Source organism: Bubalus kerabau, chromosome 3 (assembly GCF_029407905.1).
Source record: "Bubalus kerabau isolate K-KA32 ecotype Philippines breed swamp buffalo chromosome 3, PCC_UOA_SB_1v2, whole genome shotgun sequence".
Classification (NCBI taxonomy): domain Eukaryota; kingdom Metazoa; phylum Chordata; class Mammalia; order Artiodactyla; family Bovidae; genus Bubalus; species Bubalus kerabau.
Genome location: NC_073626.1, coordinates 178,506,835 through 178,519,547, shown reverse-complemented (window position 1 = coordinate 178,519,547; position 12,713 = coordinate 178,506,835). Strand labels below are relative to the sequence as shown.

The 12,713-nt window shown below is 53.3% G+C and overlaps 1 protein-coding gene across 1 annotated transcript in view; it reads left to right on the top strand.

Annotated features, from left to right (window-relative positions):
• Positions 1 to 7,415, top strand: part of OPRD1 (opioid receptor delta 1) — a 40,958-nt gene extending 33,543 nt beyond the window's left edge. The window contains exons 2-3 of the mRNA XM_055574830.1: positions 2,802 to 3,151; positions 5,977 to 7,415. Of these exons, the coding sequence (XP_055430805.1) occupies positions 2,802 to 3,151; positions 5,977 to 6,518 (892 nt within the window). The 3' untranslated portion in view covers positions 6,519 to 7,415. The remainder of the gene's footprint in view (positions 1 to 2,801; positions 3,152 to 5,976) is intronic.
• The last annotated feature ends 5,298 nt before the right edge of the window (positions 7,416 to 12,713 follow it).

Here is a 12,713-nt window from a genome sequence, read left to right as displayed (position 1 = left end):
CTCGTGCTGCAACCAAAAATAAAGATTCTGCATGCTGCAACTAAGACCCAACACAGCCGCAAAAAAAAAAAAAAAAAAGAAGAAGAAGAAGGAACAAGCCATGCAAAATTTGGAGGATGAGGGTTCCGGGCTGAGTGAACTGCAGTCCGGTGGCCTTGAGGTGGGATGGGCTTGATGTGGCCAAGCCACAGCAAAGAGGCTGTTTGTGGTGGGTAGGGGGTGGGGGCGGGGGGTGGAGCAGAGAAGGGACACCCACCAAGAGGAAGGTTCTGGGAGCTGAGGCCTGAGAGGTGGTAGGGGCCAGTCTGTGGAATGTGGAGAGAGGACTTTGAGGAGCTCCTAGGGGACTGAGAATCCCATGGGCAGAGGAGCCCGGCAGGCTACAGTCCATGTGGTTGCAAGAGTCGGACACGACTTAGAGGCTAAACCACCGTCCCTAGGGGGCTGAGAGCCGTCAAGTGGCAGGACTGGTACTGAGGAGGCAAGGAGGACCCGGCTTGGCAGCCAGTGGGCCTCCCCCTCCCTCTACTAGGCCCCACCGACCCCCCGAGTCGGCCGTGCCTCAGCCCTGTCTGGGCCAGCTACAGCAGCTTCATCACCCACTCCCCTTATCCCAGCCCCCTCTGGGAATTGAAGGATCCTTCACAAATCAAAATAGCAGGCAGAGAACAGCCTCTAATTGTTCTGCGTAAAAGAAGTGAAATTAGACGAGTCAGCTGCGGGGTTGGGACCGCCTCCCACACAGCTGTGATCCCGCACCCGCTGAAGGCAGACTTCCCGAGACTTGAAATTCTGCTGTCTCCGAGCAAAACTTTTTGCTTCTCCAGCCCCAGGGCAAATGACAGCTATTTTGGGAGGAAGGAGACAGATGCTGGCCCTGGAGGACAATGAAAGAGTCCTTTTTATTTTTTAGCCAAAAAAGAAAAAAAGAAAATCAGTCACTTTGTGAAGGAGCAGCCTTAGGTGATGTGAGTTCGTTCAGTCATTCAAAACAGTGGGCGCGCTCATGCTGGGGGCACCAGACTCGGCCGCTGTCAGGCAGGTTCAGCCCAGAAGAGCAGAGGTGCGCGGTGTGGCTCCAGCCTTGGTGGAGCGGGGAGAGAGCACTATCTGGGCGCCAGGAGGGCCAAGTTCTCCCCTGGTCTGCCACCGTCGCTCTGTGGCCTCGGATCACTTTCTCACCTCTCCCCAGTGTGGGCTTTAGGTTACATTGTGGCTGCTTAGTCTTTCAGTCATGTCCGACTCTTTGTGACCCCACGGACTGTAGCCCACCAGGCTCCTCTGTCCATGGGGTTTCCCAGGCAAGAATATTGGAGTGGGTTGTCATTTTTTCCTCCAAGGAAACTTCCCGAAGCAGGGATCAAACCCGTGTCTCCTGCATTGGCAGGTATTCTTTACCACTGAGCCACCAGGGAAGCCCTTTAGGCTACATAGTGTTTCTCAAGCATTAGAGTTCATGAGAAGCTCGCGCACGTGTGTGTGTGTGTGTATGTGTGTGTGTGTGTGTGTGTGTGTGGTGTCTGGTTGAAGATGAAGATTCCCCAGGCCCAATTTCCAGAGATTAAGATTGAGAAGATCTGGGGTGCAGTCTAAGAATCTGCACTTCTCACAGACTCTTCTGGTAATTCCCTCCGGAGTCCCTGGACCACAGGTAGTAAAAACTTTCCCTCAATCTCTCTGGGCTCTTCTTGCTGTGAAATTTGAAGAGTTGCTCATGCCTGGGTTTCTCAGATCATTCCAGGATCATGGAAGTATCCTAATCCCTGCCTTGGTGTCTGTGTGTTTCTGTGATGATCACACTGCATGGGGATGGTCTGTTTCAGTGTATTTCGCCTCCTCCAGGCTACCTGGTGCCCAGCCTGGGCCTCCCCAGGAGAGGTCATGACTGTAAACGTTGGCCCAACAAGAGACCAGCTGTAGGGCTGGCAGCTGGGCAGCAAGTAGACCAAGGAAGGATGCTGCCGAGCTCTGGGTGCCCGGCGTGGCTGCAGACATCTGGTTTGGACACCTGGACTCATGCCCTGGGTCAGGTGTGTGACTCTGTCACCTGCTTCCCTTGCCTGCAGCTGGGGAAGTCCAGCCACCTGGGGCTAAGGTGGCCTGGATAGGCCCACCGACTGGGAGCCCTGGTCAACCCTGGAGAACACCCAGGCAGTCTGAGGCCCCAGCCAGTTTGTCTCGGCTTCCTCAGAGTTGGCTAATCATATTCCCCAAAGGCCAGGTCAGTGGCAGAGGCCAGAGGGTCAGGTCACTCTGGTCTAGCCCCCAGCTTCATTTTTATATATGGAGAATAATAACAAATGTCATATACTGAGCACTTACCATGCTCTGAGCTCAAGGCTAAATGCTTTATCATCTGTTATTAAATTTTATAACAGCCCTATGAGGTTGGTAAAAGTATCACTCTTTTTTTTTTTCTTAACAATATGGACACCAGGGCTTAGAGAGGTCAAGTTACTAGCCCAGAGTCACTCAGCTAATAAATAGTAGAGGCAGTATTAGAACTGAGACCTGTTTTCCTCTGGAGCCAAGTTTTATCTTTAAGCATATTGCTTAGAACCCCCGAGAAGATAAGGGTTTTTCCTTGAGTAACTTCCTACTAAAATTACTCCCTGTTGGAGAACTCCTTTTGAATGTGTTATAGTGGAAAGGAGTGATGCTGAATCAGATAGGTCAGGGTTCTAGTCCGACCTCTGCCCCTGACCTTTCCCGTCACTTTGGGTCAGTCATTTCCCTCCGTAAGTTTCATGTGAAACTGAAATCCATGAAATGGAACAATTATATATGCACTTCCTTTTAAGGTACACTAAGATGAAGACGGCCACCAACATCTACATTTTCAACCTGGCCTTGGCAGACGCCCTGGCCACCAGCACACTGCCCTTCCAGAGCGCCAAGTACCTGATGGAGACATGGCCCTTTGGGGAACTGCTCTGCAAGGTCGTGCTCTCCATTGACTACTACAATATGTTCACCAGCATCTTCACACTCACCATGATGAGCGTTGACCGCTACATTGCCGTCTGCCACCCCGTCAAGGCCCTGGACTTCCGCACCCCTGCCAAGGCCAAGCTGATCAACATCTGCATCTGGGTTCTGGCCTCCGGTGTCGGTGTACCCATCATGGTCATGGCTGTGACCCGCCCCCGGGGTGAGTGAGGAAGGGAGCCTTGGTACAGATCACTGACCACAGGAGGCAGCACACAGGCTTCTGTGGGTTTGTAGACCTTTTAACAGGGTGGGTGTAGGTGGATCACCAATGGAGTATGGGTTGCTGATCAATGAAAGGGTGGATGGCTGGCCAGTGGGAGTGTGAATAATCAACCAATGGGAATGTGAGTAATGGACTGATGGGAGAATGAATGACTGGTCAGTGGTCATATGGGTGGTTGGCCAAAGAAATTTTATGAATGGGATTATGGATGGCCAGATGTGTGGATGGATAGCCAGTGGGGTAAGGGTGACCAGTGATCAGTGGGGGCCGTAAGATCTGCAATCCCATCCCAAAGTCCCTTCCACCCCATTGGCCCAGATGACCAAAGCAGGGCCTAGAGAATGGCCTGCATAGAATGACAGGTGCATTTCCTCAGAGTGAAATGCTCTACCAATTAGTGTAGTATAGTAACTACCTGTATCAGTCAGGGTGGCTGCTGTAACAGCCATAGCTTAACGCAGTAGAAGTTTATTTCTCACTCACATCACAGTCCAGTGTGAGTAAGAGGAGGAGGAGCTCTACTCCACACAGTCAATCAGCGATCCAGCCTCCAGATGATGGTTGGGGCTACAGTGTGCTGGCATCTGGGCTTCCATGGTGGCTCAATGAGTAAAGAACCCATCTGCAACGCAGGACGTGAGGGTTTGATCTCGGGGTCAGGCAGATCCCTTGGAGGTGGGCATGGCAACCCACTCCAGTATTCTTGCTTGGAGAATCCTATGGACAGAGGAGCCTGGCAGGCTACAGTCCATGGGGTCACAAAGAGTCAGACATGACTGAAGTGACTTAGCACACACACACGTACTAGCCTCTGGCCAGCAGATGAATATGGGAGTGGTGAGAAAGCACAATTACTTGAAATGCAGGGTCCATCACTTCCTAGTGATAGCTGGTTAGTTGTTGCTTTAGTCATGTCTGACTCTTTTGTGATCCCATGGATTGTAGTCCTGCCAGGATCCTCTGTCCATGGGATTTCCTAGGCAATAATACTGGAGTAGGTTGCCATTTCCTTCTCCAGGGAATCCTGCATTGGCAGGCGAATTACCAGTGAGCCACACTGGAAGTCCAGTGATAGCTGGTTAAATGACCCCAACTTGATACAAATGGGAGAAGTAATTTAGCAGGTGTCAGAGACACTGGTCACTAACCTCTCTTGAGCCACGCTCTGTCATGGGGTGTTGAAAAGATTAAATGAGATGATAGGTTGTAAAACACTTAGGACAAGGCCTGGCTCATTGTCAAGGCCCAATAAGTAGCAGCTATTAGAATAACTGAGCCTGTGAGATAGACAAGGCAGGGACGCCTGCTTCCATTGGGCTGAAAGCAAACTGAGAGTCAGAGAGGTCAGGTGGTTTGTTTAGCAGGCATCTGGGAGAATCTGGCCTAGAGCCCAGGGTTCCTGTCCCCATAACTGTTGCTCCTTTTTGCCGCCAGGGTGAAGGTTTGCATTGTCGTAGGAGAGGGAACAGGCCTGGTGGGGAGTTTCTTGGCCACCCTCGACCCTCACAAGGGTAGAGTTCCCCGTGCCCTTATATAGTCTCTGAGTGATTTGTCTTGACTCAGCAGCTGGACCTCATTCCTCACTGTCAGCCTTCAGTTTACAGGCCATTAACTTCAGCCCTCCTGGGGGCTGGGCCAGATGGGCCTCCTCATCCCCTGCCCCCTACTCACTTTCTCTCTCATACACACACACACACACACACACTCCCTAAGTGTGTGCCATTGGCGCTCAGTTCTATAAGCCACTTGCTGTGTGACCTTGGACAAGTGCTGTTCCTCTCTGGGCCTGCTTCTGCCACCTGTACCATGAAAGTCCTTGGGTCCAGTTGTGGCTGGTGGTCTGCCAGCCTGATGTCCTGTGGACCTACTCTGTCTGTGGACCCCAGCCCCTTTCTCACAGCTCTCAGGCTCCAAGTCCGCTGGATGGGTCCTCAGATTCCAGGATCCCAAGAGGTCCTGGGAGTCCCCTGGGCCAACCTCAGCCCTGTATCTGAATCCTATAACATCCCCAAGGTGCTCATGCAGCCTGAGCCCACACTCCAGGAGAAGGGAGCTTATTCCATCCCCTCTTATCTGTGCACAAGAGTGGCAGTCAGAACGTTCTTGACATGAAGGTGAGATCTGCCTCCTTGGCCCTAGCTCTGACCCCTGGACTCCCGTGTTTCTGCCCTGTGAGTGCACTTAGTGTTTGAACCATTCTGTGCTAAATGCTTTCCACACCATGGCCCATTTGATCCTCACAACAACCCTATGAGTTTAGGTACTGTTGTTAGTCCCACTTTATGGAAACTCTGGTAGAGGTTGAACAATTTGCCCAGGCCACATCACACAGTTAGCAGGGCCTGAGTCCTACTCTTAACACGTGCTCTCAAGTCAATCTTAGCAGTACTGTCCCCACTGGAGCTACTTTGTAAATGTGTGCAGTGTTTTCAGTTATCATCATGATAGACATTTAGTGGGCTTGAGCTAAATTCTATCATTATATCACTGCTCCCCACGGGCACAGAGGCTGATAAAGGGACTGGGAGAGACTATATAGAAAACAGACCTCCTTGGTTAGGGCCAGTTTGCTGGGGTCTTGAAGGATGAGTAGGAGTTCACCAAGTGCAGAAGTGATGGAGGACATTGCAGGGAGGAGAATCAAAAAGGCCAGGAGGAGGCAGCGGGGCTTGGCTAAGCCTAGAAGGGTGGGTGAGCAGGGAGACAAAGTCCTTAGGCCCACCAGCCCCTCACCCAGTGTCTTTCCTTGTTCTCTGGCTCAGACGGAGCAGTGGTGTGCATGCTCCAGTTCCCCAACCCAAGCTGGTACTGGGACACGGTGACCAAGATCTGCGTGTTCCTCTTCGCCTTCGTCGTGCCCATCCTGGTCATCACCGTGTGCTACGGCCTCATGCTGCTGCGCCTGCGCAGCGTGCGCCTGCTGTCGGGCTCCAAGGAGAAGGACCGCAGTCTGCGGCGCATCACCCGCATGGTGCTGGTGGTGGTGGGCGCCTTCGTGGTGTGCTGGGCCCCCATCCACATCTTCGTCATCGTCTGGACGCTGGTGGACATCAACCGCCGCGACCCACTCGTGGTGGCCGCGTTGCACCTGTGCATCGCGCTCGGCTACGCCAACAGCAGCCTCAACCCCGTGCTCTACGCCTTCCTCGACGAGAACTTCAAGCGCTGCTTCCGCCAGCTCTGCCGCATGCCCTGCGGCCGCCGGGAGCCCAGCAGCTTCAGCCGCGCCCGCGAAGCCACGGCCCGCGAGCGGGTCACCGCCTGCACCCCGTCCGACGGCCCCGGCGGTGGCGCAGCCGCCTGACCCGGGGCCGGCCGGCCCGCCCGCCGCGCGCCCCTCCGGAGGGACCCGGCGGTTAGGCGGAGTCCTAGTTGGGGCGGGGGCCACGACGCGGGGTGGGGCGGGCGGCGGCCCTGCCGTGGGGTGGTCTGGGGCGGGCTGGGAGTGGGCTGGTCGGCGGGGCGATGCCTCTAGGCCGAGCTCAAGGTCAAAGGCTTTGGGTTGGGGCAGGGGGAGCTCGCTAGCCCCGGGGAGTGGACCTGTGGCTCTGGGATTGGGCGGCTAAATGGGGGCCCCTTCGTTCTAGCTGGAGCTGGGTTGGCGGGAGTGAGAGCCTGGTCTGAGACCCGGCCCAGGACCAAGGAGGGCCGGTGCTGCGGAAGGTGGAATCGAGCTTCAAGATCGGGCCCGGTGTGATGGGGAGGGGCCTCCTGTGGGGGTGAGTTGAAGGACGGGACGGTGAGGCTGACGGTCCAGCTCTGGACGGGGCTGGGAGAGAGGGCCTGTGTACAAACAGTGGGGCTGCAGCTTGGAGTCCAGTCCCAGCCCGGAGTTCCAGAAAGGGAAGGGGCTCGCCGAGGTCCAGGCCCAATTTGCCATTTTTATGAACGAAGAGAAAATAAACTAGAAACGATACACCTTTTCTCTCCTCGACAGTCGTTTCCCTGGAAGGGGCAGGGAGGCGCAGCATCGAAGTGGAGCTTGAGATGGGACAGTGGAGTTGCAGGACAGGGTAGCAAGCAAGACAGGCCTCAGCTGGGGCGGGGTCCCCACGGGGAGGAGTCAGGAGGGCTTGCAAATCCCAAACCAGTCGGCCTCTGTGCCAAAGGCTGGTGAGGGGGGCTGAGGCAGAGGGAGGGGGCTTCTACTTTGAAGTTAGGTCCTCAAGCCACAGGGAGGACACTTTGGGGGTCCCCACGGCTGTGGCTTCTCTGGCCCAGATGCTGGAGGACAGAGGGCCACGCTAATAGCTCCCTGAGTGTAGGAGGCCCCTGGCTCTGGGTGTGTGTGTGGGGGGGGGGGGGGGGGTTGGTTTCTAAAGCACCAGGGTGGCATTTTCCTCCTCTCAGACACTGGCACCCTATAAGAACCTCCAAGAAATCCTCTCTCCCTTCTCCCAACATCTGGCTACTACACCCAGTATGTCTGATGAACTGCATCCCGGCCCTGGGACCTGACTTGGAAGGGACTGGGGAGAAGAAGGCTTTTATAACCGCAGTGCCAGCATCAGTCTGTGTCCCCAGGTCCCCAACCCCTGCGCGAGCTGCCCCATTCAAGCTGCTGAGGGCCAGGTCCACCAGACTTAGGCATAGAAGTTTTCCTTTTCGTTTGGCATTTTATTCCGGCATCCCCAGATCTTTGCTTCCCCCTATATGAGGGTCTGGTCTGTTCTCTGTGTCCCCCACCCCAAACTTCATCTCCACCACCCCCCCACCTCTCCCCTCTCCCCACAACACTGCCTCTGTCACATACACCCTGACTCCCTATTGAAGCTGTGTGCTGACATCTTTGTAAAAACAAATTTAATTTTCTTCCCTTTTTGGGACAGATGGAAAGAAATTGACGTCTTTGTCTCAAACAGGGGAAAAAAAAAAAAGCGATATACCTCTTCTCTCTTTGACAGTCATTTCCTTGGAACAAAAGCCTTTCTCCTCTCTGGGAGGCTGTCACTCCAGCAGGGGCTGAACTAGCATTCTGGGGGTTGGGGCTCAGGCACCAAGGTGGGCTTTGGGCACCTTGAGGGGCAGGGATGCCCTTAGTGGGCAAAACATAGTCACCTTCTCAGGATGAGAAGCCCCAGACCTGGGAATGTCCTTCCTTCAGGAAGTGGCTCCACTAGTGTCCTGGAAGATGTGGGATCATAGCCAGCACTCCAATCAGGCTGCTAAGCTACCAAGGCCTGGGGTCCCAGTCCGCCTGGATCGCTGTCACCATCCAAATGGAGCTTGTGGCTATAAAGATCTCTGTGTCTGAATGGGGTGGGGGGTTCAGCAAGGCAGGGGACACACTCCGGGACACTTGGTATCATCACTTGGGACCCCCTCCTGCTAGTGCCTTCTGGAGATGTCATAGAAAGGGGACAATTTAGGAACCAGGGAAGACTCTTGAAGGCGGTGAATTGGAGCCAGGGCTGTTTATTCTCCTTGCAAACACTGGGTCCCCTTCAACCCCTCTGGGACAGGTCTGTCTTGAGGCTGCTCTAGACCCAGTCACTGCCATTTCCTGTGGCTGTCTGGATCTGCCTGCTTGTTACCAATCCTGGTATATAATTTTGTCTTGGAGTCAGCAGGAGCTGGGTCCTGACCACTGCATTTAAGGTAAAGCAAACATGTTGAAATGTACTTCCTGTGCACACTGGGCTCTGGGACTCAGAAGTGAGTCCAATATGGCCCCATCCTCAGAAGGTTCGAGCCTATGCTTGGACCAAAGCATAAATGAATCTTTGCATCTCAGTGTGATGCATGTGAGGTGATAGGGAGCCCCAGGATGGGCGGGGGTGTCACAGGGAAGTGCCTTTTCTAGCTTTTTACTGAAACGCATATTTGTAGCAATTTTGAGAAGGGTGGAAAGGGTCAGAGGGCCTTAAAAGATGACTAGGAGCTAGCCACCAAGAAGAGAGAACAGTGTGTACAAAAGCATAGAATGATCAAGCACTTGTTAAACCCAAGAAGTTGTGTGCAGCTGACGCGTGGGGCTCAGTCGAATGCTTCCGTGTGCTAGCCCCCATGCCATGAGCTTGATGCCCATCATTTCTCTGGTCCATGACAGCCCAGTGGAGCAATACTGCCTTGATTTTAAACAAGAAGTCAGGCTCAGAGAGGTCAAACCACTTACCCCTAATTCACAGAGCCCATTCGTGGTCGCAGAACTCAAGTCTGTGGAACTCCAGGGTCCAAGTTTTCAATGAATTCCAGGCATCATTGAAGTAGAAGAGCCTTAGTAGCCGGTATCCTGGGGTGACATTTTTGAAAACTTAAAACTAAATGGAAAAATCTGAGGGAAAAGGGCAATTTTCCATGAACTTTTGTTCCTCCTGAAGCTCTCCAAATCTTCAAGTTTCAAAGTGTATTGTGCATGATGCATTTTAAAGCTGCAAATTGACAATGTAATTCTAGATCATCACCGGGCTCTCAAAGCGGTGGAGTAGGTCTGATTTCCTACAAAATTTCCACTCCTCTCTTTTCAAGAGGTGGGAGGAAAGTTTTCGCTTCTGGTTTCAAAATGTCCTACAATTTCATATCTCTTCTTGTAATAGAAGTAGTGGTTAAAGCTGGGGTCAGAGCTTGGTTTTCCCTCTCTGTGTCTGTTTCCTCATCTGAAGAATGGACTTCCTTCATGGGATTGTTGTGAGAATTTAATGAATTAATGTATGTACAGGGCTCAGCACATGAGCTATTAACATGTGTAAAGTATCCATTATTACTCAAAAGTAGAGTTGCTGTGTAAGGTCAGAGCTGGAGACCCAGATGGAAAAGGAGGTGAGCTTTCAGGGGAAGTGATGAAGAGAGAAGAGATGGAGGACCCAGCCTGGGGATCCCCTGCTTTTTAGGCTCAGGCACCACTATGGAGAGTGAGAAGCTGCCAGAAAGGCAGGAGGAGGATGGGGAGAATGTGCTACCATGGAAACCGGAGGAGGAGGGCGTTCCCAGGGGGAGGGAGTGATGGATAATGTCAAGTGTCATGTAAGACAGGTTGGGTGGGGAGGGCAGGAGAGTGAAGGGAGTAAACTGGAGCCTTCAGGTTCCGTCTTCGGTGTGGCCTGGAAGCCTCGACAGTGGATTCAGAAATCAGCTCTGACGTTAACTGTCTGGCTGTGTGACCTCTGTAAGGAATTTGCCCGCTCTGTGCTTCTGCTTCCTCCTAGACGTTAAGACAAGGGAATGAGTCAGCCTCTAATATGATGTTCAGTTTCTAGTAAGTGTCCTGATTTTGACGGATTCTTGACCACTTCTAGCATTAGGATCTTAAGCAAGTCACTTCACTTCCAAGTGCCCTCTCTGAAGGTCGGACAGGGCACATGAAAAGTGAAAGTGTTAGTCGCTCAGTCGTGCCCAACTCTTTTCGACCCCGTGGACTGCAGCCCACCAGGCTCCTCTGTTCATGGGGTTTTCCAGGCAAGGATACTGAAGTGGGTTGCCATTTCCTTCTCCAGGGGATCTTCCCGACCCAGGGATCGAACCTGGGTCTCCTGCACTGCAGGCAGATTCTTTACCGACTGAGCCACCAGGGTGCATAGTAGGCCTCCAAGCCAGGGTTCTTCTGTAATAAGAATGGGGGTGCCAGAAGCTGCTGTCTAGGGAGGTTTGCTTGGCTTGGAATTTGAGATGTTCCCCAAGATGAAGAGGGGTCACCATGTCCTAAGAGAGGAGGAGCAACAGTCCAGGTTGGGCCTCCGCTGGGCCCCTGACCCAAGACCAGCCCCTTGGTTGTCAGCAGCAGATCCTCAGCCTGGCCTCTGCCTGCCTTCCTGCCTGGCAACTACCGCAGATCCAGGCTGGGAGTCAGCTCAGGGACTCCAAAACCCCTAGGAAGTGGTCCCCGTGGATCCTGACTCCAGCACTCACACACACACACCCTTTTCTCTTATCATTTATTTACTCATGATCATCTCTTCCTTTATTTCATTTCTGGGCACTGCGCACATAGTATGGAGTCAGGGGAGGTGATGGGTGAGGAGGCTCTAGCAGGGGCTCGAATTGCAGGCTGGGTGGTTCTCGGGGAGGGCAGCTTGGAAATTCAAAATGGTAGCTGGAGGGGAGCTGATGCGGTTAGGATGGACCTCCTGATGGAGCAGAGTGCTAGGCTTGGGGCTTGCTCAGTCTCTGGTTCACCGGCGGCACCTGCCACGAGCCCCACCTGTGTGCAGCTCTTCCTGGACACGGAGTGCCTTCGCATCCCCTTCTCGGTGAGAGGCCAGTGTCATCACCCCAGGGAATACAGACAGCACGTAGGGCCCTTCGTTGTTCTAGGCACTAGACGTGGGGTAACACTTCATCTTCACAGCATAACTATGAATAGGCATTACTGTTACCCCTATTTTATAGGTGAGAAAACTGAGGCTCAGAGAGGGCAATGACTTGCCTAAGGGCACACAGCTGGTCCATGGCTGATCCGGCTAGAATGCTGTCTTGGGTCTGTCAAGTCCACTTCCTCTGCATGCCTGACTCCCAAGCGGACACTCTGTGATTACACGAAGGGGTACTAGGGAGACCCTCGCGTCCAGGTCACAAGTGTGAATGGAGCACCCTCCCTGGCAGGCTCTGTGTCTCATCACCTGGGCGGCAGGGGCACTGGCTGGGCCGCCCGAGAAACTGCTGTGACTTTGGCAGTTGCTTCTCTCCCATCCAGTCACCCTCTGCCTCGGAAGACTGCTTTGCTCTGTGAATTTGTGGACTGCCTACCATGTCTGTGCTGTGTGACCTCAGGAAGTCACTTCACTCCTTGAGCCCATTTTGTCCATCATGGACAATGATGCTCCCCTGGTAAGAAGTTGTGGGGATTTACAAAGAAGCTATGAGTGAAGGACCTGTCTGTGTGGGTCACACAAGCGTTCCTGGCAACTGAACTGCAGTGACACACAGTAGTTGTTCTACTGAGTGGAGGAGAGACGTGCTTGGCATGCAGTGAGTCCTCAACAAATGGAGCTTTTTTTAACATTATCTAATGTTCTTGTTTATCCCTGCTCCGACCCCATCTCTGAATGCTGTAGGTTGGTCAGGAGCAAAGAACTTTCCTTTTTAGCCATCTGCTTGAGTTTGAGTTTCAGAAGGTGGGACAGCATGCATTGGAGAAGCAAACTTCAAGAGGATATCTTCTCCCCAAGTACCTTCTACAGAGCTGTCTCCTTTGATCCTTGCCAGGTCTCCGAGACTCTAGATTGGGGCACAGCCTGGGAGGGAAGAAAGGTCCCCAGGTGGCACTGGCCTGGGCCTCCTGGCTTGCATGGTTGAGTCACGGGGATGGATTCCCCGGGCAGGTGTCAGTGCAGGCGACATCCATCCAATGGGCTCATCTTCTAGAATCTCCTCTTGAAACGAGTCCCAAGCCAGTAGACAGGGAACGTGTTTGACTCTCCATCTCCCACTTGCTGTGTGCCCCTGGGCAGGGCTTTTGTCCCTCTCTGAGCCTCTGCACCATGGACATGGGTTGATGGATTCTGAGGGCACTGCCTTCCTGGGAGAGAAAGAGATGGTTCCCTCATGTTCCTCGATCCCAGAA